This window comes from Rhamphochromis longiceps, linkage group LG20, assembly GCF_057381845.1.
Source record: "Rhamphochromis longiceps isolate RC_006_pf linkage group LG20, R_longiceps_female_GT1.1, whole genome shotgun sequence".
Lineage (NCBI taxonomy): Eukaryota > Metazoa > Chordata > Actinopteri > Cichliformes > Cichlidae > Rhamphochromis > Rhamphochromis longiceps.
Window position 1 is genome coordinate 21,461,223 of NC_140576.1, and position 26,002 is coordinate 21,487,224.

General features: G+C 40.6%; 2 protein-coding genes and 1 long non-coding RNA gene across 3 annotated transcripts; 1 reads left to right on the forward strand and 2 right to left on the reverse strand.

Annotated features, from left to right (window-relative positions):
- Nucleotides 1-6,648: 6,648 nt before the first annotated feature.
- On the forward strand, nucleotides 6,649-7,016 carry LOC146645246 (uncharacterized). Its single transcript, XR_014909085.1, has 2 exons — nucleotides 6,649-6,789; nucleotides 6,848-7,016. It is a non-coding gene; the product is annotated as an uncharacterized LOC146645246 (long non-coding RNA).
- On the reverse strand, nucleotides 6,761-10,879 carry LOC146645247 (ubiquitin-conjugating enzyme E2 variant 1-like). The gene is made up of 4 exons (XM_085394109.1): nucleotides 10,803-10,879; nucleotides 9,665-9,813; nucleotides 8,593-8,718; nucleotides 6,761-7,185 (listed from the first exon to the last, which is right to left on the reverse strand). Exons 1-4 carry the CDS (start codon nucleotides 10,822-10,824, stop codon nucleotides 7,039-7,041), a joined length of 444 nt encoding a protein of 147 aa, XP_085250235.1. The 5' UTR covers nucleotides 10,825-10,879; the 3' UTR covers nucleotides 6,761-7,038.
- Nucleotides 10,880-15,516: 4,637 nt separating this feature from the next.
- peds1b (plasmanylethanolamine desaturase 1b) lies at nucleotides 15,517-24,342 on the reverse strand. Its single transcript, XM_085393830.1, has 6 exons — nucleotides 24,141-24,342; nucleotides 21,317-21,436; nucleotides 21,132-21,223; nucleotides 20,909-21,053; nucleotides 20,557-20,769; nucleotides 15,517-19,380 (listed from the first exon to the last, which is right to left on the reverse strand). Exons 1-6 carry the CDS (start codon nucleotides 24,274-24,276, stop codon nucleotides 19,259-19,261), a joined length of 828 nt encoding a protein of 275 aa, XP_085249956.1. The 5' UTR covers nucleotides 24,277-24,342; the 3' UTR covers nucleotides 15,517-19,258.
- Between the last annotated feature and the right edge of the window lie 1,660 nt (nucleotides 24,343-26,002).

Sequence of the window (26,002 nt, forward strand, 5' to 3'; positions counted from 1 at the left end):
CCTCAATACTTAAGAGCAAATTTGTGTTTACTCTGTTTTTATTAATCTGCAGCTGTTTTATTTTAAACATGATGATTTTTTGCATGTTTAGTGGTCATCAAATGAGGTTAGAGAGTGAGTATGCAAACATTAGCTGTATAATATACAACTGATCGTGTTGTGCCTGTCAGAGGGTCCAGTTGGATATCTTTACAAAGTGCCAAACTGCAGTAGCTGCTTATTCCTTTTTTAAAAATAAAATGCACTTCTGTTCCTGGTCATGGAGAGATTACAACACAAACAGTAAATGCTGTTTGTGTTGCTTAGCTGCAAGCAGTGCCTGTAGACTCGCTGAAACACATGGTTAAAGTCTTTCTTCAGACATCTCAGGCTGCTCTTCTTGTAAATGTAACACCCACATTTGAAATAAGCGGGCATTCAGAGGGGTGGACAATTTCATATAAAGGCTATCATGCTGGCTTTACTAGCTCAGGCCACTGATGTCACAGAGGTCTGCATGTGGTCCAGGAAATAAAGTGTAGAGCTGAAGATGGCACTACAGATCAGTAGCATCATTCATTTCAAAGTTACATTAATGTCAAGACTAAATTTTATAATAATAAATGACATAATTGTCATGGTTTTTTTTAATTATTTATTAAAAGATAATGTTTTTGAAATATCATTACAGTCTCTCTAATAGTAGAGCTTCCTGATGGAGTAACGGGGAAAAGATGCTGGGATTAACAACGCTAGTAGGAGTCATCCCTTGCTGAACAAGGATGAATATTTATAAAATTAAATTTATTCAGTTGAATCAACCAAAATATATCAATATACTGTGCTGCTGATGGACTGTCTTATTTGGTAAACAGTATCTTTTTGGGAAGTGCTGACATTTCAGCTGGATTGATACAATGATGATAATATTAGCAGTAAGAATAATACTATTCATAATAGAGCACTGTGTTAATTTGCTATGTATAAAGCAAAGTAAAAGATGTAACTAGCTTTACATTTTGTAAGAAAATACAGGATAAAAAGGGTTTAAAAATGATAAAATAACATACAAATCAATCAAGAAAATAAGGCTATAAATAAGGCAACAGAGTCTGTGATAGAAAAGATAAAAAAAAGGCATCCTGAGGCTGGTTTTTACAGAAACCTGAAATCAACCACAAACATGGGCAGGACCCTTAAAAGCAGTTAATAAGCATTTGAATTACACACAGGAGGAACTGTGGCCAGGGGCTAAGAGATGACTGATGTGATGACGTGTGCTGGCTCTGTCAAAACTTGTACTGACATACTTATGTTTCACTTCCTGTTAGTGCAAAATAATCAAGTAGGTTGTTTTATAACCGGCTCAGACCTGTTTGGATGCCTGAGAGCACCACCAACACTGACTCATTTGACTTCTCATTACAGAAGAGGATTTCATTAATAATAGCCTAATGATGATGATGTTTCCCTGTGTTTTCCCAGTGTCTCCATGAAACAGCACAAACAGTGTTCCACAACGAGTTCTCATCAAACAAAATTAGGCTTTTAGTTTGCATAGTCTGCCCAGACAAACAGGTGCTTGTTTTTTCTCCTTCTCCTTTCTCACAGCTCATGTGTGTCAGTTCTGCTTTCTGTTTTAATTTTACTCGACACTTAAATCTTTTTAGATCTACTTTTGCTATTTTCATCCCATCTTTAAAACCACAACAGGTTCTCATGCGTGTGGAGTTTTACAGTTTTTGGTAAGCCTAAAAACAGACTGAAGTATCTGTGACTACAGAAAAGCACTCCTCTTGTATCAGCAGCATTTATTTCTATCAGACTTTTCAAAATAAATGCTTTTCAAAGGGCAGTTTTTTTTAACATCACAGGAATCACAAAACTGTATGATACATGCCGTAGCAGATATTAATAAATATAGAGCTTAGTATTTTGGCATTGCCTGATAGTTTTTAAAACCTATAATACTGACTATATATTCACCAGCCACTTGATTAGGTACACCTTTCTCATTATGGGTTGGACCCCCTTTTGCCTGCATAACTGCCTTAATCCTTCGTGGCACAGATTCATCAAGGTCCTGGAAACAATCATCAGACATTTTGGTCCATATTGACTTGAGAGCGTCACACAGCTGCTGCACATTTGTCAGCTGCGCATCTATGACGCAAATCTCCTGTTCCACTACCTCCCAGAGGTGCTCTATTGGACTGACATCTGGTGACTGTGGAGGCTATTTGAGAACAGTAAACTGAATGTTAGGTTAAAGAAACCAGTTTGGCATCATTGGAGATTTTTGAAATGATGTGTTATCCTGCTAGAAGCAGAAGATGGTCACACTGCAGTTATAAAGGGACGAACGTGCTCAGCCGCAGCCTGTGGGGTTTAAATGATGCTCACTTGGTACTAAGGGGCCAAAAGTGGTACAAGAAAATATTCCCGACACTATTACACCAGCAGCCTGAACTGTTGATATAACATCTATGTCCAGTTTAGGGCAGTCTGTGCAAATTGTAGCTTCATTTTATGTTCTTAACTGGCAGGAGTGACACTCGTCTTCAACGTGCGAGTTCAGGGATTTTCTTCTGCACAGCCCAGTTGGTTATTTGAGTTACTGTTTCCTCCTTATCAGCTCAAAGCAGTTTGGCCACTTAAACAAGGTATTTTCTTAAGAGAACTGTAGAAACTGTAGCTCACTGGATATTTTCTTATTTTCAGAACATCCCATTTAATCTGTGGAGATGGTTGTGTGTGAAAATCCCAGTAGTTTCTGAACAGTTTTTTTAATACTCGGATCAGCCCTTCTGACACCAACAAACATTCTGATGTTTTGTGTGAACTTCACCAGGTCACACACATGACCCACATGCTTAAAAGCATTGAGTACTATGTGGTAGATGTATAAAAGGCCAAAAATGTATTTAATATCATACAAAGCTTTTTTTTTTTTTTTTGTCCCTTTTTGCCTTTTTCAAGCGTGTTTATTTAGTATTTATTTATTTATTGTCATTGTCAAGAACAATGAAATTGCGTTTGGGGCTTCCATACAACCCAAAAAAAAAGAAGAAAATAATAAATACCCCTTAAAACCCAAGTGTACATATTTAACCCAGTGTGACTCCAATGCAATAAGACAATCCTTAGCAATAATGTTCGTAGAAATTCAGACAAAGACCTGAGAAACATGACAAAATACAACAATGCAACCCATTCAATATTATTGTACTGTGAGATATGATATCAGATATGATAGTTATCTATTTAAGAAAGAGGGGGGGGGGCAGGAGGGGGAAGAGAATAAAGATATGATGCACCAATGCAGACCAGTTCATTGCTATTAAGAAGTTGGATATGGTTATTGTCCGTGAGAGGGGGGCAGAGAGTTCAGAAGCCTCACAGCCTGTGGATACAGGCTGTTGGCCAGTCTGGATGTTCTGGCCTGTATAGACCTGTACCTTCTCCCTGAGGGCAGCAGATGGAAAAGGTGGCGCGCAGGGTGATGTTGGTCCCGCAGGATACTGTGCACCCTCCTCAGACAGCGAGTGGGGAAGATATTACTGATCTCTGGCAGACTTGTTCCAATAATTCTGCCAGCTTCTTTCACCACCCGCTGGAGTGCTTGCTGATCGGCCTTGGTGCAGCTGGGGAACCACACTAGAAATCCATACGTCAGAACGCTGCTGATGGCACAGTTGTAGAAGTTCAACATCAGAGATCTGGGAATGTGTGCGCTCCGCAGTCTCCTCAGGTAGTAGAGGCGCTGTTGGGCCTTCCGTACAACTGAGGTGATATGGTTGCCCCAGGACAGGTCCTCGGTCACAGTTACCCCCAAGAATTTAAAACTGCTCACCCTCTCCACCGCCTCACTGCCAATGAAGAGAGGCAGATGGTTGTTATGACCCCTCTTCCGGAAATCTACAATGATCTCCTTGGTCTTTTTGGTGTTTAAGACCAAGTTATTGTCGTGGCACCATGACTCTAGTTGTTGCACCTCTGTCCTATAGTTTGTCTCATCATTGTTGGATATAAGTCCGAGCACTGTAGTGTCATCTGCAAACTTAACAATGAGATTGGACGCGCAGGAGGAAATACAGTCATGGGTGAAGAGAGTGTATAGCAGAGGGCTCAGAACACACCCCTGAGGGGCACCGGTGTTGACCACAAGGGTGGAAGAGGTGTTCTTACCCACTCTGACACTCTGTCTACGGTTAGTGAGGAAGTCCACAATCCAGTTGCACAGAGAGGAGTTAAGTCCCAGTTGGTGGAGTTTGGGACGGAGTTTGTATGGCCGGATGGTATTAAAAGCCGAGCTGTAGTCTACAAAGAGGAGCCGTGCATAGGTGTTCCTGTGTTCCAAGTGCTTCAGTAATGTGTGCAGCACTGTGGCGATCGCATCCTCGGTTGACCGGTTCTCCCTGTATGCAAACTGGTGCGAGTCCAGGGATGGTGGAAAAGCAGCTCTGATGTGTTTAATGACCAGTTTATCACTTGTAACTAATGCAGAAAGCACACTCTGTAGAAGTAGAGTCAGGTTTTACTTAACTCTAAGACGTGCTAAAATATTCTAAGCTGAGAACAAAAAAAACTCTTGTAAGTTTAACAAAGTGAGAGAACAATGGTGTTTTCGAGGAAGTTATCATTTCCAGTCACACATCTTTAAAGGTGTTAGTGGCTTGATTTTTTTTAGCCTGTAACCAGGCTACAGTCTGTTGTTGTAGAGTCAGCTCAGCCTTTATGCAAACTGACAGCCAGACCACATTTTGGAGATGTTAGAGAAACAAATTTAATGTACTTTGAATCATTTCTCTGGGAATAAATTCTCAGTGGACAGAATCTGTAGCAAATGACGTCAATCCATCCTGGAGCTCAGCAGCTGTGGGGAGCTGTGGTGGCTTTCTGCTTTTTGTTTGTTTGTTTTATTCATTTTGATTATTTTTGGCTTATAGCTCCAGTTAACCAAACACAACCAACATCAGCAGATGGCATGGTACCCCAAATCATCACAGGCTGCAGAAACTTCACACTGGACTTCAAGCACCTCGGATCCTGTAACTCTGCACTCTCCCTCCAGACTTTAGGACCTGATTTTATAAATCAGAAGCATCTGTCCAGTTCATTTTTCTCCGTAGTCCAGGCGAGATGCTTCTGCCATTGTCCCTGGTTCTGGAGTAGTTTTAGATTAGAAATGCGACAGATGTAGTTTCTTTCCTGAAGACATCTGTGCATGGTGGTTCTTGGGGGACATACAGAGCCTCAGTTTATTTCTTGTGAAGCTCCTTCTTGAACTCTTCTCGAGCCTGCAGTCATCAGTCTTTTCCCCAGTCAACTTTCCCTTAATATGCTTTAATACACTATTTTACAAACAGCCGGCCTTTTCAGCAGTGACCTTCGGTGGCTTAAGGGTGTCAATGGTCATCATCCAGACATCTGTCAAATCAGCATAGTCACTCATCATAGTGGTTTCATGTACTAGTCTGCAGTATTTATACTGTATAAATAATAATTTATTCAAACTACTCATTTACTGGATTTCTAATTTTCATGAGCGACAAGCTATGATCAAAATTAAGATAAAAAAGGTTTGACCTATTGCACATGAAATTGCAAAAAAATAACTTATTATAATATTTAGTCATTTTTGAGAGGCACTAGTACACTGTATTTGAACAGGGACTGAAGCTTTCTACACTGAGTGTCTTGCTTAGTAAGGCCCTTTAGGATTAGCCAAAATTAGAACAAATGGTCCGTTTGGACAACCCCATTTATTTAATCTTGATTAATTAAATTGAACATTTTTGGTTGACAGCGCATTTTATTATTCAGGTTTCTAATTATTTCAATTACCATAAAGGTGCCAAAACAACATGAGATGTTACTTCATGCTTATCAAGGTATATTAAATATAATTGCAATGCAAGACTTGTGTATCTGTGTAAATATGGCCTGAGGGGGGAAATTTCCTGTTAAATGAATTACATGTCTACATATCTTCTACCACAACTGCTAAGGTGATTAAAGAACATTTAAACAGCATTGTCACTCTTCCTGTAAACTTGCATGACTTCATACTCACATGCCCCGCCCTGTATAGTTAGATCGAGCATCACAACCATGTGACAAGCATGAATTTGGATTTATGAAAGAGAAAGAGCAAGACACATTCACATTAGATAGTTGCTCTTTTTTATACAGGCTCAAAAGAGGTAGCTTGTTTCCTTTATATTTTTAGAGCATGGTTTAACTGCAGACCTACAGTACATATGCTTAAGATCAGGTATAGTAGCATGAATATGCATTGCTCACTTTGGACCTTTCTTAGACAGAATTTCTTTTAACAGTCATGTGCACCCACTTATTGAGATCCAGTCAATTCTTTATAAGCTCGTGTGAACACGGGCTTAATAAAATATCTCATCATGAAAAAAATAAATAAATAAAAATAAAAATTTAATGTGTTTTGGATAAGAGGTTTCAGACGTACACCCTGATGGAGAACTATCCTCGAAGAACCCATGCATCGATGTGAAGATATGTATACAAAAAAAGTCAACACACAACGAGATACACTCAATATTATTTATGTTATTGTACAATCTGCATTTTTAAACAAATAATAATAATAAAAAAAAAAGATTAGTAAGATGTACAGTATTCGAATGATCGTATCTGGTGTGGACTGACTCAAGTCCACCCAGAGCTCCAGTGATAGGAGAGGACAGAGGGCTGGAATGACTTATGACGGCTTAATAAGTGGTGTGTGTGTGTGTGTGTGTGTGTGTGTGTGTGTGTGTGTGTGTGTGTGTGTGTGTGTGTGTGTGTGTGTGTGTGTGTGTGTGTGTGTGTGTGTGTGTGTGTGTGTGTACAGCAGTGTCTGTGTGTACGTCTGCATGTATCTGCTTGTATTCATAAGTTTTCTGTTGTGTGTGCATTCAGCCAAGGTGTTGATAGGAGGTGGAATGTCACATGGCGGGGGATGGGATAAAGGGATGAAAGCAAAACAGAGAGAGGAACAAGTGGGAAACAAAAAGAAAACATGGAGTCAAAAGTAGCAGGGGCTCAGTTGGTGTAGATCTGCCCTTCAGGTGGCTGAGGAAGCTTCATGTTTTCCTTGCAGGTCATGAGCCGTCGAAGCTCCAGCAGCACCATCCGGATACTGTAGGAGTTCTGCCACTTGGCCAGCGCAGACACTGCATGCATGTCAACCTGCAGGGTGGAGATGGATGCAGTTAGACATTGTAATTATCCCCCATCTTGGATTTACCTTTTTAAAGCACCAAAATGTTTTTAAAAATTATTTATTTTTTAATAACTGTATTTCATTGTTCAGATCCATTATACCGGTATTCATATTTATTTTAATAGAAACTGATTTACTGCTGCTTTAACCTGCAATGTGTTTAAGTCACGCTTCACACATTAACCTTGGGCATACAATTAGAGAAAAAAAAAGCAGAGCAACAGATGAATGAGCACTGACACGCTTGACCAAGTGAAATGAGTGCAACCACCCACAAAGAAGCGAGGAAGTCATGTTATTTACGTGCAAAAAAGGGGACCTTTGTATCTATTCCATTTCCAAATAGACTAGTGTCGCTTCGCATGATCCATAGCTCACAGCGATCCTTAATGAATTACCTTGGTACAGCATCTCAGTTTATCCACAGACTGAAACAAGCAATTTTATCCTTTGCCCCCAGCGTTTTGCCACGTAAAATAAAAGGTTTGAGTAGCAGGTGGGTGTTTAAAGGTAGAGCAGTGTGCCTGAGATGACCATATTAGACAATTAATCTCTTATAATATTATATTGCATTAAAAGTAAAAAAATAAAATAAAAATAAAAAAGTCTGAAAGTATAATGTGTGTATAATGTGTGTGTATGTGTTAGTCCCCATAGGGAAATAGTTCCTCTACATTTAACCCATTCACCCAGTGAAGCAGTGGGCAGCCACCAATGCAGCGCCCGGGGAGCAGTGTGTAGGGACGGTACCTTGCTCAGGGGTACCTCAGGGTAGCCGTTCAGTGGAGTTGAACCCCCGACCTTCTGATCATGGGGTCACCACTCTACCTACTGCCCCTAAGTGGGTTTTTAAATAAGAATGAAGGCTGAACTGGCCCTCGTCTTTCTTCCTAACTTGCATGGTGCTCATGTAAGTTAGGAAAAAAGATCCCACATATTACCAATTTTTTGAGATCTTTAAAAAAAAAAAAAAAAAAAAAACTCTTGGAAAATCCTAAAACATCTGAATAAAGATCGAGATGTACATTATGTAAATCATCTATTGTCGTCTTTTTCCATGGAACCAATGGCCGTCTTCTAAACAAGATGATATGAACTCATAACCAGACAACTGCAGAGCTGGACCTTTTGGGACTTTTAAGGAGTAAATAAAATCTTATATTGATATTTCAGCCAATATTCAACCAGTAAGTGAGAGTATTAAACAATAAGATGATACGAAACATATATCCTGACATATCAGTGATAGGCCAGTTTAAGCTAGTTGATCAGTTGTTTATCTGACTCCACAGAGCAGATATGATGCTCCTTCCACAGAGTGCATCCAAAATGAGCCAATCAAGCTTAAGAATAATGATAAATAATTCACATACCACACCGTTGGAGGTGTGCACGCCATTCAAGTTTATCTTTGTCACAAATCTGACAAAAGGTGGTGATTCTGGGTATCCTGGCCCGCATTCAACCTTCAGATTGTACATCCTGTTTTCATAGCTTGTCTGTTGATCAAAGGAAGTTAGGGAGAGGTGAGAAGACAGCACACCGAACTTTGAAGAACAAAAAAAAAAAAAAAAAGTACACAATGTTCACTGTGTGCAACAACATCATGTGAAAACTAAGGCAGGAAATACCCTTGTAGGGTTTTTTTTCTCCTGACTCACAAAGGCCCTGGGGAGAGTTTAAAGAGTCTGCGGTACCTTGTTTTTACACAAATCTGTGCCTTTTGCTTTAATCTAATCAACAAAATGTCTGCTATAATTAACATAACTGCTAATTTTATTACAATTTTTGGCTCTGGCCAAAACATTTGGTGGCATGCCAGAATTTTTTTATGCTCCCTGCATACAGGCTGTAACTGTGACAGCACTGCTGCAGTTTTACCCAGTCACACAGTAAATGAATACACTGTAGATGAAGACAAACTGGCTGACCCAGCTGCAATCTAACATACGGTAATGTCCATGGTCCTGTGAAAGAGGTCCTCAAAGGACTGTAGTCAATAATTTAAAAACAGCATTTTCAATAACAGTCTCATATAGGTCATTTCAACTTTACAGCTTAGCACTGAGCAGTGCTAAGTATTTATAAATACCTATAAATAAAAATTAACTAAAAAGATACTGGGACATCTGTCAGCAGTCAAAAACAACATTATGCTGCAAACTTATGCGATATTTGGTCTTTAGTCAGGAGTTTAATTGTGCTTCTGCTTCACATTTATTCTGTTTTAATTCAAAAACATTCATTCGAAGCACTGCAAAGTAGTGTTAGTGCCTCGATGTTTTCCTCTTCTTCACATGGACGACCTGATTTGCTCCCCAACATCATGCCATGCACAAATCAAACCTGACACCTTTGGTTTAAGTAACTTAATCTTTTGGCTTGGTCAACACTCCCCTGCTCCTGCAAAGTCCTCATCCAGGTGTTAAAAATGGCACCACTAACCCTTGGGGGGCCAAGGATCACCCCTCTCCATCGTGTTAAGGTCATGTCCTCATCATCCTCCAAGCCCCAGCTCACCGTTCCATCTCCCACACCTTTCTGACCTTCCTCCAGCTCTTCCAGGAGCCGGAAATTGCGAGGAACTTTAACGCCTGTTTGTGGGCAAACACACAGCCATTCAGTCATGCAAACTTCCAGAGCCACAGGTAGATTTACGAAGCTAAATAAAACTGCCAGCAGTGTGCCAGACAAAATGACTTGCAGTTATGAAGTTATGACTCAATAAGACAGAAAAAATAAGGGACGCCTCAGCTGCGCAGCCTACGTGAGCCTTTTGATAAGAGCAGGTGTTATTTTCACGTCCTGTGAGACTTGAGCATCTGGCTCCGGCGGTGCCGCATCACTTGGCCTCCGCAGTGAGATACGACGAGGCTGCACCCTTAACAGAGCCATCCAAACAAACCCAGTCACACTGCCAGCTGCTGCAGCATTTCAGCTCAGCTCACCGGCGTCTCCAGAGAAGCTCAGTGAAGCTCAGCGCAGGTCATGTTTCCCTCATGAGCTCTCGGAAAACGTACAGTCACTGTTTACGTTTAACAGCCGGGCAGGAAGACCGTCTTACTGCGGGATTCACCCGCATTTCTTGATGACATTTAAGTAACGCTACACACCCGGTTTGCAACACATCGCGCCTGTAAATAATCTGATGTCGCAAACAGGCTGTCATTTTCCGGTGGGGTGGCGGTGCTGTGGTTTGACAACAGGATGCTGTAATTTAAGCAGCATCCTAAATCAAACTATTAAATTAAAATGTATAAATGAATACACAAATGCATAAGCAAGTTGCAATGCCTCATATTTGCTGATGGCTGGCGAGTAACGGCTCCACGCCCATAAAACAGCACTGAAGTGAGACCTGCTGTCCTTTTATCTAACTTAAGATAGCTTAGCTGCTAGCATCGCTTCCTATTCATTCTCCTCAGCTTTGTTTTAGCTTCTATGTAATAACACAACATAGCACAGCGCCTCAATGCGGAATCCATCTAATCATAAAACCTAACAGGTACGCGGTAAAAATTCACTGACAACACTGTTCAAAAATAGCTTTTCGCAGTGATTAAATACGTCTCAACCGTTTTACCTGATCCGGCGGCGACCGCCATCTTGTCGCTACACAGCGGGAGCGAGCACGCACTTTTACCATTGTAGCCAGCGGTGCGTGCGCGAGCAAGAAGACAGCAGCGGCGCTTCCTTTGTTGCTCTAAGCAAACTGATTAGCTATGTGGCTGCATAAAACGGAACTGTTATAATAATAATAATCATTATTACTATCTTAGAGATAATCTAACCTGGCATACTTTCCAAGGCAGGTCACTATATTAAACGATTTAATTCTGTCAGAGCATCAAAAAAAACTGTGCTTATTTTAATAGTCATTTCATTAAATAGAGATATTATTAACTGCCCTTTTGCTCCAGGGGTTTTTTAATCCACCAGTTCCAAAGGCAAGAGTGTTTGTCCAGAATTCTGCCTTTATGGTATATCTTTCAATCATCTTTCTTCAAATGTAGCATGTAATTCTCTACTAGTTCTATTCACATTGCATGATAAATCAGTATACATGTAATTTAGGTCAGAGTTTTGTGCTTCTGCAGAAATTGTGGAAATCCAGCATGACTGAGGAGGAGGATGGGCCTATAAGAGGTCATTCATCAGCATGTGCATCTACTTTTAGGTAGGTATGTATAGGTATTGTGCATGTGCATCTACATCTACTGATTTGAAACCATTTTACAGCACCCTCAGCGTCATGGGGAATGAAAAATGAAGGTATTTCTGAAGGCAAAGGCCACAATTAAAATAACAAAGATGGGGGAGTGTCAATATATTAGAAGAAAAAGATCGCTGTGAGAGATTAAAACATGAAACCCTTAATTAGCAAGGATAGATTAAAGCATGCCAAGTTTGATTAGGTCATTCACTGACTGACTGCAGGCTTATTACATAGCAAGTAAGCTGTGGAGTCTGGTGTCAAAAGGTTGACCTAAGCTTGCAAATTAAAGGGAAGAGGTGTTCTTGACTCAGAAACAATATTTCTCTGTGTGAAAATGCCTTGTGATCTCAAGAGGTTAGAGCAGAGTGGCCAGTTTGCTTTGAGCTGATAGGAAACTAAGTCAAACAACCGCTTTATACAACCAACGCACAACACGTCAACAGGTGCCACTCCTGTCAGCTAAGAACAGGAAACTGTGGCTACAATTCACACGGGCTCGCCAAAACTGGAAAACAGAAGAATGGAAAAAGAATTTGCCTGATCTAGTGTCTTGATTTTCTCCTGTCACATTCAAACGGCCGGGTCAGAATTTGGTAGAAACAGCTTTCAAGCATGAAAGCATGGATCCATTCTGCCTTGTCTCAACACTTCAGGCTTGTGACGGTGATGTAATGGTGTGACGAATATTTTCTTGGTACCCTTTGGACCCTTTAGAGCCAAATGAGCATCTTTAAAATACCACAGTCTGCCTCATTATTGTTGCTGACCATGTCCTTCCCTTCATGACCACATTGTATCCATTATCTGATGTCGGTTTTCCAGCAAGATAAAGCACAAAGCTCACAATATCTGAAACTGGTTTCTTGAACATGACAGTGAGCTCACTGTTCTCAAATGGCTTCCACAGACACCAGATCTCACAGAGAGAACCTTTGGGATGTGGTGGAACATCATGGATATGCGGCCAACAAACCAACAGCAACTGTGTGACACTGTTATGTCAGTATCAGCTGTTACGGAAATCTGAAACAAAACAAGTTGTCTCTGTGAGATTTTAATTTGCCTTGGCAAAGGTCTCAGAAAACAGTACAGAGTACAGCAGCTCTCCAGTGCCATCACATTCCCCCCTTTTGATCATTTATTGATTCACAGGGCAGCACGGTGGTTAGCACTGTTGCCTCACAGCAAGAAGGTCCTGAGTTTGACTCCACAGGAGCCTGTCTGTGTGGAGTTTGAATGCAGTTGGGTTAACTGATGATTCTAAATTGTCCATAGGTGTGAGTGTGAATGGTGTCTGTCTCTCTGTGTTAGCTCTGCGATACACTGGCGACCTGTCCAGGGTGTACCCTGTCATCAATTAACCCAGCCCTACTAACTGACATGACAGCATCACACAGTTGCTGTAGGTTTGTTGGGTGCACATTGTGAGATTACTATACTATCTTATGCCACCTTTTACTTCTAATCAAAGAATTGTTGAATCATTATACGGCTATAGGCCACATTATTCCTTGGATTAAAGATTGTGAAATCATTACACCGTTTTATGATGCATTATACTGCTGAGTTATAAGAAATGCTGTTTGTGTCGAATCATGGCCTTCCTTTTCTGATTACAAAGAGAACAGAATATATTGTAGAGGTTTTCTGCCCCATCTCATCAGGAGGAGATAAAACAGGAAGCCAAGGCCGTCACTTAGGTGCTGTAAGAGAGAAAGATGGTAAATGGTAAATGGCCTGTATTTGTATAGCGCTTTACTTAGTCCCTAAGGACCCCAAAGCGCTTTACAGAACATTCAGTCATTCACACACACTGGTGATGGCAAGCCACATTGTAGCCACAGCTGCCTTGGGTCGCACTAACAGAGGCGTGAATGTGAATGCTTAGTGCGGAGGGGGGCCGGAGCTATAAGAATGTGAGAAATGGTCAGACACTTCTGGCGGACACCCTCCTGTCCGGATGTTTGTAATGCTCAAAGTGTGTATGGAATAAAGAGAATTGTTTTGATGAGATTGTTGAGATTGTGTTGTTCTTCCTTCAGCCCAAAGATCAAAGAACTGGGATATCCAATGATATCCATGATATCCCACCACAACCCAAAGGTTCTCTCTGTGAGATCTGGTGTCTGTGGAAGCCATTTGAGAACAGTGAGCTCACTGTCATGTTCAAGAAACCAGTTTCAGATATTGTGAGCTTTGTGCTTTATCTTGCTGGAAAACCGACATCAGATGATGGATACAATGTGGTCATGAAGGGAAGGACATGGTCAGCAACGATAATGAGGCAGACTGTGGCATTTTAAAGATGCTCATTTGGCTCTAAAGGGTCCAAAGGGTACCAAGAAAATATTCGTCACACCATTAGATAAACATCACAAGCCTGAAGTGTTGAGACAAGGCAGAATGGATCCATGCTTTCATGCTTGAAAGCTGTTTCTACCAAATTCTGACACGTGACAGCAGAAAATCAAGACACTAGATCAGGCAAATTCTTTTTCCATTCTTCTGTTTTCCAATTTTGGTGAGCCCGTGTGAATTGTAGTCACAGTTTCCTGATCTTAACAGACAGTAGTGGCACCTGGGTTATTTTCTGTTGTGCGTTGGTTGTATAAAACGATTGTTTGACTTAGTTTCCTACCAGCTCAAACCAGTCTGGCCACTCTCCTCTAACCTCTGAGATAACAGGGCATTTTCACACAGAAAATTGCAGCTCTGCAAAGATATTCTCTCTTTTTCAGATCGTTCTCCGTGACCTCTTGAGATGGTTGTGCAGGAAAACCCCAGCAGATCAGCAGTTTCTGAAATACTCAGCCCGTCAGGCATCAACATTTAAATCACCTTTCTTTTCCATTCTGGTGCTTGGTTTGAACTTCAGCAGGCCGTTTTGACCATGTCTACACACTTAAATAGATTTGTCTTTGTACCATGTGATTGGTTAACATTTGCATTAACAAGCAGCAGAACAGGTGTGCCTAATGAAATGACTGCTGAATGCTTTTGTTATTGTAGAATCTCCTCAATATGGTGTAGTCGAACTGAGTGCAGAATAATTTGTCTGTTCTGCTTGAACAGGATTAATTGAATAAGTGAATTTAAAGTGTTTGTTTTGCTTGGAATAAACAGAAGCCTGGAATGTAACATGACAGCTGCGTCTGTGAGAAGTGCATCGATTAGCAGTAAATGTGTCGAGGGCCAGGCTCCAGGTACAGACAGGGTCATTAATTATTAATACGCTTTTCATTGTGGATGTTTTAACCACTGACGCAAGTACCTGTAGCAGCGGCAGAAGACCATCAGATGCTGCCGATTATTGTACCTTTTTTGCAAAAAGTTATGGTGAGAAAGTCTTTACTTAGGCAAATATAAACACAATCAAGCAGTTGATTTAACCCTTTAATGCTAAGTGTATCATGTTTGATATGTGAGTTTTTGCAAGTTTTAGAGACTTTATTGGTGTGATTTTTTCCCCATGTAAAAAATAAATAAATTGCACTATACATTTTGAAAGAATGCATTGCAAAAAGATTTGCTAATATAACTCAAATTAAAACTGTATATACAAATTAGCTTTTTAAAATTTCATCACAAGGTTAAAAAATAGAATTATTATGTATGAGAAGGTGGTGTTCTGTGTACTTGTGCACGTGGGCGATCGTGGCTCAAGAGTTGGCAGTTTGTCTTGTAATCGGAAGGTTGCTGGTTCGAGCCCCGGCTCCGACAGTCTCGGTCGTTGTGTCCTTGGGCAAGACACTTCACCTGTTACCTAATGGTGGTGGTCAGAGGGCCCGGTGGCGCCAGTGTCCGGCAGCCTCGCCTCTGTCAGTGCGCCCCAGGGTGGCTGTGGCTACAATGTAGCTTGCCATCACCAGTGTGTGAATGTGTGTGTGAATGGGTGGATGACTGAATGTGTAAAGCGCTTTGGGGTCCTTAGGGACTAGTAAAGCGCTATACAAATACAGGCCATTTACCATTTACCCTGTGAAATCGTCACAAGTTCCTAAAACAGATTAAATAATACACTTTTTTCCCAGCCTTAAACTAAATAAAAATAATAATGATAACAGAAAGAAAAACACAGAAATATGTTTATTAGTTTATTTATAAATACAGTATATTATTTACACTGTAAGTCCTCCAACTGGAAGACAACAAAAAGGCATCAAGGCATTAATCTGATATCTAAAACTCCATCCCCACCACCGGTGTACATAACCAACAACAACAACATCCACATGGACCTTACCTCAGAAGAAGCAAGAGTCAAATCATGAGCAATTTAAAGTCAGTCAATGAACTCTTTTCCCACATTGTTGGCAAGAGGATAAGGCGATTCAATAAAGTCCGAGGACCATTACAGGAGAGATTCCGACTGCCCATCTCACTTACTAACATCTTCATTTGCTCTCACTAAATTTTTCAGGTGCGAAAAAAAAAAATACTTAATTGACCACATACTGTCGCAAAACACCGTTCAAATCCACTGCTGAAAGTTCACTGTCTCTAAGCGGAAAATCCAAATACAGCTCGATCACAAATTCTACCTCAATAACAAGTGGCCAAGTTAACTGTACTGATTTATGGTAACAATAGATCCCAGAAAGCATCTACGATAATGTGACTACTCTGGATTTTAAAAAAAATCTGATGTATATGACTTTTACTTCTGAAATAATGGCCTTAACTTCACAAAAAAAGGAATTTGTTTTTCACAATTACTTTAATTCATCTAACCACAATCCTGAGATCATCTGGAGAGTAAGAAGAAAGCTTATGCATGTTAGAGCCACACTCACAACCATGTTATTCACCATGAAAGCCGTACACACCAACAGATGTCCAGTCTTTCTCCAAGAAAAGATTATTATGGTTTGGGTTCCTTCTGAGCTCATCATACATATTTAAAATAAAGTTGTCAGTTTCCAAATGAATGACAGCATGTCATATCTATCATTTCCACCCTCTATCCTTATTTTTTTCTATTCTGCTGATTTATAAAAGCACAAAGCATCCTTTAAACTGCCATTACCTTTATAAGATCACAAAAAGCAACTTGCTGAAGCACTGAAACATCCAGCAAAGCCAACGCCAAGATTCCCACTTGGAAAGTTGTCTGCAAAGGCTCTAACGCGTTCACTCACTGCAGTGTAACAGTGCACAAACATTTTGCCTAATACTGACCAAGAAGAACTACAGGAGTAGAACTCAAGCGGGCCTTAAACTTTAATGCAGTCACACCATCCATCTACCAGCAAAATGACACTACCAAGCGCACACAGAACTGCTTCTCACAATACTCTACAAGCACGATGCAGTCTGCAGTGTACTCCTGCTGCTGACCTATGGTAAATAATCCTATATAATCAAGTATGAAGGATTCTAAAAGTGGAATATCACGTAACATAAAGCAGAACTTTGGCTGCAAACGTAACTGTAATGATCATTAATCTGTCTACTTTAAGCTTAACAAGTAAGCCTTTAACCCAGTCAACCTAAGAAGGTTACCTTCTCCCATTTCCGCCTGAAAAACTTTGCCAGGATTTCCTTGGAATGAAGATAACACTTTGGTGGTTCAGACATGGGACCATTTGGTCAAAGTTTGGGGTCATTTCTTAAAAGCAGTACGATTAGTTTCCTCTGGAGCGAGCGCAATCCTCCCCATTCATGACTGCTTTTGCACAAACTCAAAGGAAAGCTGGTGACCCAGTGCATTGCTTGCACAAGCCGACATGCTATATGCATGCATGCATTCTTTCGTCTGTGTGACATCTTAATTAGAAAAAAGAAAAATTGTCATGCAATTTCTTAAGTAGCTAAATTTTTAAACTCCTGTTCTTCTGATTTAGCAAATATGTGTAAACTATAGAAAAAGAAAGGCATTTGAACCTAATCAGATGAGTTAAGACATATAATTAAGGGCCTCTTATTACAATGCATAGTTAATTGCTGTACAATACATTTACAAATCAATGACTGAAACATTAAAACTTTCAACCAATTAATCTCATCTAGACGTTTTAAAGGAAACTCCAAGATCGTCACCCTTCAGTGAAGCCCTTGAAACAATCACCGAGCCTGCTCGTCAGTTACCGAGAAGGTACACGGTGGCAACGTTGGTCAGCGGGAATGTTATGCTCTGAACCTGACAGTCTCCTTCCACGATACAAGCAATAGCGAGAAGCACGGAGTGAAAACGGTATCACATAAAGCTGACACGTAACATTGGAGTGTCTGCGTCTCACCATGCGAGATACAAACCCCAGAATGACAGAACAATGCAACATCACAACAAAAAGAGCTGCAGCTGAACCAAAAACAAACAGAAGTACTGCATATGCGGCGTGTAAGGCAGCTTGACAAAAAACTGCATGTGCCTCTTTCCTGAAAACTGGTTTGTTTGCATGGAGGGCACATGATCGTCTGATTTTAGGGCCAGACTAACCCAGCAGATACAACAACCGAATTTATTTCTATTTGCCCCAAATTTATAATGACCTAACATCAGTGATGACTGCAGTTTTGTAAATTTTTACAAGCCTTTCAAATCAAATGGTTTTGCTTGAAAATGACTTTTTCAATGGTTGGATCACATGCAAAGATCCACAAATGAAATTGAAAATACCACTATGATCCGACAGGAGCAGTTAGCTTTTCTTTTGATTTTTTTTAGGGGAGGGTTTCTTTTCCTTTAGCATCTCGTGGTAACATCTCCTCTTTGTTAGGAAAGTATAAAAGATGGACGCAGCTCCTAGGACATGAAGCCAACATGGAAGTGCTTTAAATATACGTTCTTTTTAATGGCCTCCAAGAAATGCTTTTATGGATCTGATCATATTAGATAAAATATTAAATACATTTTGCTCATTCTAAGTTTCAGAAAGGATAATAATCCATTAGCTGACCATTTGTGATTGACAAGTCGTCAACCAACAAGTCTGCAGTTCACTGACTTCTGGGTGACCTCACTGTGGCTACGTCCATCTTTTACACCGTCTATGTTTCTCAGTATTTTTGGAGTCATTTTTGGGGGGGTTGACACGCCCCAGATTAAACAATTAAATATGGCTGTGTTTTAGAAACTGTTTATATTAATCATCCTTGAACGCATCTTTACCTCGCTTTTAAAGAGTGTCAAAAGTGGGCTGAGCTGAACCCAAATGTGCAAGTATACAATAAATGTAACAGTAATATTTATCAATTTGATCTTTAGATATCAAAATTGGTAAAGCTTCCAAAAAGTCCTACATCACTGCAGCCTGACTACGCACCGTGACCTAAATAAAATTCAAGCCTAAAATCACTTGCACATCAAGTAGATCCTTGATAAAGTGGAGATGCAGAAACAGATCCACAGAAAATAAAGCTGAGCTAAATATAATGTGATTCATCATCACTTCAAATTAACAGCTGTGGCTCTGGAGAAGCAAAGAGTTTAACCTTTCAAGTATTTTTTTTGTTGAGTTTGATTTTTTTTTTTTATGTGGAGAAAATATTTGATTTCCTTAGAAAGTGATTTCAAATGTATATGATCGCTCTTCCTTAGCAAAACCCCTAAAAAGTGATGGGCTGTGTTAAATATATAAAGTTTCAAGGATATATTGCATTTATTTTTAAATATTATCTGTGTGAGAGTGATGAAAAATTCCACCAACAAAGCCCTCCTTTTGAAAAAAAGAAAAACAATGTGCAATAGTTAAAGCTATGGCATCAGAAAGTGTTAGATTGTAAGTCCATAGGAAGAAAAACTAAGTGTGGGGGGAAAAAAGGGATGAGAAGCCTGGACGGACCCAGTGTTGTCTGAGGTAGGGTGCAGTTAGCCCGCTGCGTTACTTGACTTTCTGAGCCCATTTCAGATCGTCCGACCTCGGCTTCTCTCCTGTCACACCCTGGATGAGATCCTCCAAGTATCTCCAGAAACCCAGCTTCTCCAAAGGGTAGTTCAGCCAACCTGGAGAATTAAAAAACAAACATTAACTCTCAAATCATCTTTAATTACATCCCTTATTCTGTCTGTCTTTCTTAAGTCAGACCCACTCACTCAGTGCATAACACTGAGCGAAGCACTCTTAATGAAGATGTAGGGTCAAAACCCATCTTTCAACAGAAATAAACACACAATGGAAAACTATAAAACCTGCCCTAACCTTCTTTCTTTGAAACATATTCTTATTTTTTTTAACTCTGATAAGCTCTGGAAATCTGTAATAATATAACCCTTTCCACTAACTAACCATATCCGATATTTCTACTACTGAGAATCCCTCAGCTACTCTGTGACTTTGCTTTTGCGATCAACCGCCAATGTCTCCGGGCTGCACGTGCAGCCGGATATCCTATACCTGCATCAAAACTTCCTGTTAATGACCGGGCTCTGGGTAACCAGTGGTTTCTAAATTGAATTTAGGTCAATAAGTTCCTTTTTTGTTCTCCACTCAGACAATTTATAAACATGTTACTAAAGCTTGCTCAGACTACAGGCGGGCTGCAATCAAAAAAAGCCTCTCTTTTGCCCACAGGTTCCGAAGATACCTTAAATCAGGCATTACAGCAAGGTGAAATAATCACTCACTTTTAAGACCCAAGTGTGGAACAAAAAAAGATTATTAACTTAATTATTAACCCAGCCTGTTTAAATACAGAACTTTAGGACAATTTTTAATTACACACTTAGTATGGGCTTAAATACAGAGTACTGATCTTATTTTGAGCAGTTGGCAGATAAATGTACATGTATTTACACACAATCTAACTGCGCAAGGAGCAGTTTTCATGACAAACACATTGTCAGTAAGTCAGCACAGGTGCAGCTTCATTGTTGGGAGGTTTTGTAAAGCACTACAACCCAAAGTCAGTCATGCAAGCCTGGACATGAAGCACCCTCTTTGCAACCGTTTTCGCCCTGCAACAGCCAGCAACCTTTACCAGCTGGTCAGGGAATACACGTTTCCTTAGCGCACAGCAGTTGCCAAAGGGTCAACAACCAGTCTCTGGGCCTGTATGACTAAGCCCTAATGTAGCAAATCTTCCATGTGAACATGCAAACATAGTAGAAGTGGGTAGACAGAGTTTGGTTGGGTAGTGTGAGAAAAGGTCTGGGTAATCCTGACGAAATAATACTACAAACCCGTAGTGATGCAGAAGTAGGTCTCGTGAGGAGAGACATGATGGATGCGGTGGTGCTTGCGGGGAAGGATGATGTGGCAGTCCTGCAGGAACACAACCCAACGAGGCAGCCCGAAGTATGTGTGAGACCACTTGTGAATCTGGTTGGTAAGAGTCACAAAGATGGCCAGTGCATACAGGTAGCAGTACAGGGGGTAGATATGGTAAATCTCCGCTGCAGGTAAAAGAAGACAAACATGGTAGTTTGTTTGCTGTTGCCTTCCTGCCCTTTTCTTAAAGAAACCGTTTTATTTTTTTTATCAGATTAGAGCATTGTCACGGTGGAGATAATGCTTTGTTGATACGAAACTCACCAGGTGAGAAGGTGAGAAAGTTATAGGCCATGTTTGCTAGAGGGACTATGGTCAGCATGCAGTTGTCACCGTTGGTCTCAATGAAGTCGTGACGGGTGATGGCTGTGGGGTCGATGTGGTGCTCTCTGAATGGACGTATAAAGGCCTGCATATATGTGGCAAATTAAGGAAAATGCTCCCTTTGAAAAATGACTATTTGGAGGTAAATGATGGGAAATCATACCTTTCCAAAGATGGGTAGATCTACCGATCCCCACGTATCAGCCCCCCAGTGAACAAATCCTGATGCAAAGTCTGCAGTGAGGATACCCGCCACTGAAAAGAAGAAAAAAAGAGAAGCTTGTTAAACGAGACAGCAAATAATAACACATAAGAAGACTACATCGTTTTTTAAAATTTAGTACTTACCAATGCCCAGCAGGATGGACCATATATGTCCCTGATGGAAATTGGCAAGGAGGTAAATGAGGTTGAAGGCCATGAGAGAGAAGCAGAGGATGACACTGATCCATTCTTGACATCTTTTGCCTTAAAGAACAAGAAACAGGAGCTTTTTAGTGACAAATTCAATCACTTGTGCAGCATTTTCAGTGCAGATATTCCAGTGATGTTCAAAGGTTAGGAAACGACTCTGCGTGTTTGTCTGATGTGGCAGCATTCCTCTGTTCTTTGACAATAATGAGCAGCAGGGCCTGAAATACCTGTCCACATGTTACAGCACAAAGACTGTAATTTAGTGACCTAGAAACAAAACAGCAAAAAAGCAGCAAACACAGTGTTAAACCACAAGACTAGATCTTAGTAAAAGGAGTGGGTGAATAGGACTTATTCCTTTTAAAAAAAACTCAGTAGTTTAGTGCTTATCCCACAGATTTTAATATTTGTCAAAGGGGAAATTTTGAGCATGCGCCAACTCATTTTGAACCAACTCACATTTTTGAAGCATTTCGATTTATTCATTAAAAAATATAACACTAGTTTGTTGCATTAACCCTCATTAACGTGTGACCTCATTGTTACTGGCTGTTTTATATTTACATCAGCTTACGCTCCAATAAATCTGTCCCGAACAAATGTATGTTCCATTAAACTGTGGTGCTTATTTTTTTCTGTCATGCCCCACTTGTGAAACCATAACGATTTTACCAAAACATTAAAAACAATTAGAATGATCTGATGATAATTTAGCCCACAAAACATTTGATTAATTCAGCTTTCAGCAGATCTTGTCTGCCGTGGCCCTATCATCCACCAGTCGGATGCACACCCCAGAGACACTATAAGCATGAGATTTAATGCACACAACAAATGAACAGAAATCCACTGGCGAATTCAGCAACACTAAAGATGGTGGTTATCTCACCCCCTCTGCCACCAAAGAGTCACTCAACAGCCGAAGCAGGAAACATGAGCCAGCTGTGTTATTGACCAGACACACAGCTGAACATGGCAGCTTATCTACCCGCTCCATCATAGTCTGTGGTTTTATCACTTTCCTTGCCTAACGTGAATTTGCATTGCTTTTGGTCAGAAATGTTAGTCAGTGATATTGGTGCTCTTTGCTGAGCTGTTAAGAAAGCCCTAACGTTGAGAAACATTCATCAGTTTTGTTCTGCTTAAGTCAAATTTTTGTGGCTCCAGACATGCACTGGGTATTCCAGAACATCATTATGTTTCCAGTAACATATCTCATTCCTGCCAGGTCCCCAAGGCGTTCCCAATGCAGATGACATAGTGAATTCTGGTTCTATCCCGGGATCTCTTCCCAGAGGAACGTACCTAGAAAACCTCCAAGGGAAGGCACCTAGGAAACGATGCCTGACCCACCTCAGCTGGCTCTTTCAGGGGAGCAGCTGCTCTGCTCCCAACTCCCTTCACATGTCTCCTCACCCTCTCTCTAAGGCCTGATTTAGACTTTTGCCTAACCGACATTACCTATGTTAAGTGTTTGCCAGCATTTGTGTTGGTGCATTATGTGTTAATAATGTATCCAGTGCCAGTTGCCAGATACAAATAAAATGATGAGACGTTCTTCCCTCCTGCGGACATCAGCCTTTGTTTTGGTCAGTTTCGTCAAATCTCCTTCCAGGAATTTGCTGACATTTGTGAGTCCGAATACTGATACTATGATTATTATTCCTCATATTCTCTCACTGAAGGTCCAAAACCTGCCATGAAAAAGTATCCTAAAACAAACAGGAGCAATCAACAGCACCCAATAACCATGCATTAGCCTCTACTTTTGGGGCATTTTTTAAGACTTTAAACAGGGTTTTTTTTTTGTCCATGTGAACATCTATCCCTGATGTTTGAAAACGTCAAATGAAATCAAGCTCTAGATAAACTAAATCATACAGTAACAAGGTTTTTAAATATGCAGGAGAAACCATGCTACCTGCTGTGACTTAACTGTGTAGAAATGTAATGCGCGTGTAATGACAGTAGACTCAAAGAAATGTGGAAAAGCAGAATATTTTTGAAGTTGCACATTTTTCTTAAGGCATTACAAATATCTTCTCTTGAGTGGCAAATGTCTGGGATAAAGGATGTCTTTTCTCTCTGGCCCAGATGACCACTATCACAGGACTTCCTGGGTGTTTTTAATGCAGTGTTTCCAGTTTGGCCCACTTAAGATCAAACGGGGGCTGCACGTGGCCCAGGAACTAAAATAAGTTTCTAATCAGTCACATGCAAAACCTAGTTTCAGTTGCCATTGTGAAAATGCATTTTTATGATGGGCGTGAAACACCACTGAGTGTTTTAACAGGGTGACCGATGGAGCTCTCCAAACAATTCAGAGCATGAGTTTTTGGTTGTGTTTGCAGCCCGTGTGTGCTGACTTGGCAACCAACAACAGCACAGATACGAAAGGTCACAGCAGCTCCGTGACCAGACGAGGTTTCTGAGCCTAAAGCAGAGGCAGTGTATTCTTCTATAACCTCTCTCCCTGATGCTCGAAATGTCAAAGCAGCACAGCCACTCGAAAACAAATTCAGCCACTCTGACATAATTTCCTCTTGTGTCACGACAGCACCGTGGCTGTAATACACCCATACTGCCGACGACTGCTCGGTGTCATTTAAGTGGAGCAGTTAAATACAATCTGCTTCTTTTCGTTTAGTAGTTTTAGCAGTTTGTTTCTTGGTGACTGAATAAAGACCGTCGTTATGTCACACCGCCACTCGGTGAACATGCCCATTAGACGGAGCTGCAGCGGAGAGGATCGACTCACCTGGCGAGTACAAATTAGCCAGTTCTCGGGCACCGGCGTGTTGTGGACCCCATCTGGCCGCTCCCCGGCCCGGTCCCTGTGGCTCAAGGCTCTGTGTTTCCCCTCCACACTCGTTCTCGTTAACCATACTCGCCATTTCTTTCCGCTATGGGCCCGGCCCCTTCAATCTCTCTACTCACCACCAGGAACCAACAGAATCACCAACTTCTCAGCCCACAGACAGCGCAATGTTTTCAGCCAATGAGGTGCAAGCCGTTGAACGCAGCTACCAATCAACAGCCAGTTGGCTGCTTGGTTACTTCACAGGCAGCCAAGTGACCAATAGGGAAGGGGGCTGCGAGGGGCGCGATCGAATTTCCTGACCGCACCCGTGCTGTCTAGAGCCCGCTCTGCTCGTGCCCGCGGTATTCCAGAATGAGCAGGAAACGCAAATTTAGTGCAGTAAACAGTAACCTTCACTAAGGCCAATAATGTTTTAAGGCGCTGATACAATTTACAGCTATTCCTTAAAAAAAAATCGTACATTTCTTTCTACTTTGGGTAGGTCACCGCACTGTGTGCCACTTTACGGTACGGTATATGACATTTTCATTTCAGCCATGAAGCTTGCAGCCACGGAGACCACAAGAAAAAAGTACTTATTTGTTTTATTTTGTTTTACACACGCTTAAGTTCCTGTGTTAATATAAATACGCTTCTAAATCAAATATTCATTACTAGTAGAGGCTTATTAATGGGTATCGTCAAGGGAGTCTATCTTGTCGTAAATCCTTAACTAACCAATCAGCAACATTGACAGAATGCTAGAATTTTATCTGCAAATTATACTCTCCTGTAAGAAAAAAATGAACTTTTATTTCAATGCGAACGCACTATCGATACCGTTTAGTGAAAACTGAAATTATATGTGGCATTTTCTGTCTTAGAAGTATTTGTAAATGCCTTTACTTCCAGTCACCCTCAACACTATCTTGAGCGCCCTCTCCTGGTGTTCTGCGTGAGTTGCAGTCAATATCTGTGCAATGGAATTAACGGGAAGCGGAGTTTTTAGACAACTTTCTTTATGAACAACCACACAGTGAAATAAGGCACTAAGAATATTTATGTACAAAACCAGTGTACAAAAAAAAAAGAAACTAGACACTCAAACGGTGCATTAAACTTAAAATAACCAGCCATGTTTATGCATGGTTTAAATTAAAAATTGAATGCAAGTATTTGTGAATAAAAGACATCCCTAATGATACCACAATCCAGATAATTGAATCCAATTTAGGATTGATTGATAATAATTTCAAATTTAATTTAAGTCATTGTTAAATGTGGGCATTGAAGCAGCCTGGACTGCAGCCAGCTTCACACGTTGTTCTAGAAATTAAATGAATAAAAATAGAATCATGAGGTCCACACTTTCAATATCTTTTGTAAACCAGAGTTCACATCCAAATAAAATTTCAGCTTTATGTATTCATTAGTTGGGTAAATCTCATTTAGGAGAGGAAGTGAAACATATTTCTCTGCAACACCTGAGCTTCCTCAGGATATAATTCCTTTTTACTGGGTTATGATACATTTTGTCTAATAAAATATTTCTGATAACTTTGTTTGTGCACCTGCTATCACAAAAGTCAATTATTGTCAGTCTGGGAGAAGTCCTAGAGTACACAGTGTCTTCTTTAATCATTGATCTCAGAGGGACCCAGATGGCTCTTGTCAATGTTTTATAACTCTTAGCAGTGCATACTAACTTGAATTTTTTTCAGTACACCTCAGGCTGTAATAGATTACCGTTCTAATCCATAAAATGAGCTACATCCGTACACAGATATCGTACCAAGTCTAATGCATCTGGAGTTCCACAC

What these genes read in the sequence shown, in the direction of transcription:
- LOC146645247 (XM_085394109.1), bottom strand. Translation starts at nt 10,824, where the DNA reads ATGGCGGTCGCCGCCGGATCAG. An exon ending in GGCGGTCGCCGCCGGATCAG is followed by an intron (nt 9,814 to 10,802) that starts GTAAAACGGTTG and finishes GCCCACAAACAG; the next exon opens with GCGTTAAAGTTCCTCGCAAT. An exon ending in TGATCCTTGGCCCCCCAAGG is followed by an intron (nt 8,719 to 9,664) that starts GTTAGTGGTGCC and finishes TTTGATCAACAG; the next exon opens with ACAAGCTATGAAAACAGGAT.
- peds1b (XM_085393830.1), bottom strand. Translation starts at nt 24,276, where the DNA reads ATGGCGAGTATGGTTAACGAGAACGAGTGTGGAGGGGAAACACAGAGC. An exon ending in CTTTCTCACCTTCTCACCTG is followed by an intron (nt 20,770 to 20,908) that starts GTGAGTTTCGTA and finishes TTTTACCTGCAG; the next exon opens with CGGAGATTTACCATATCTAC. An exon ending in CTACTTCTGCATCACTACGG is followed by an intron (nt 19,381 to 20,556) that starts GTTTGTAGTATT and finishes TTAATTCTCCAG; the next exon opens with GTTGGCTGAACTACCCTTTG.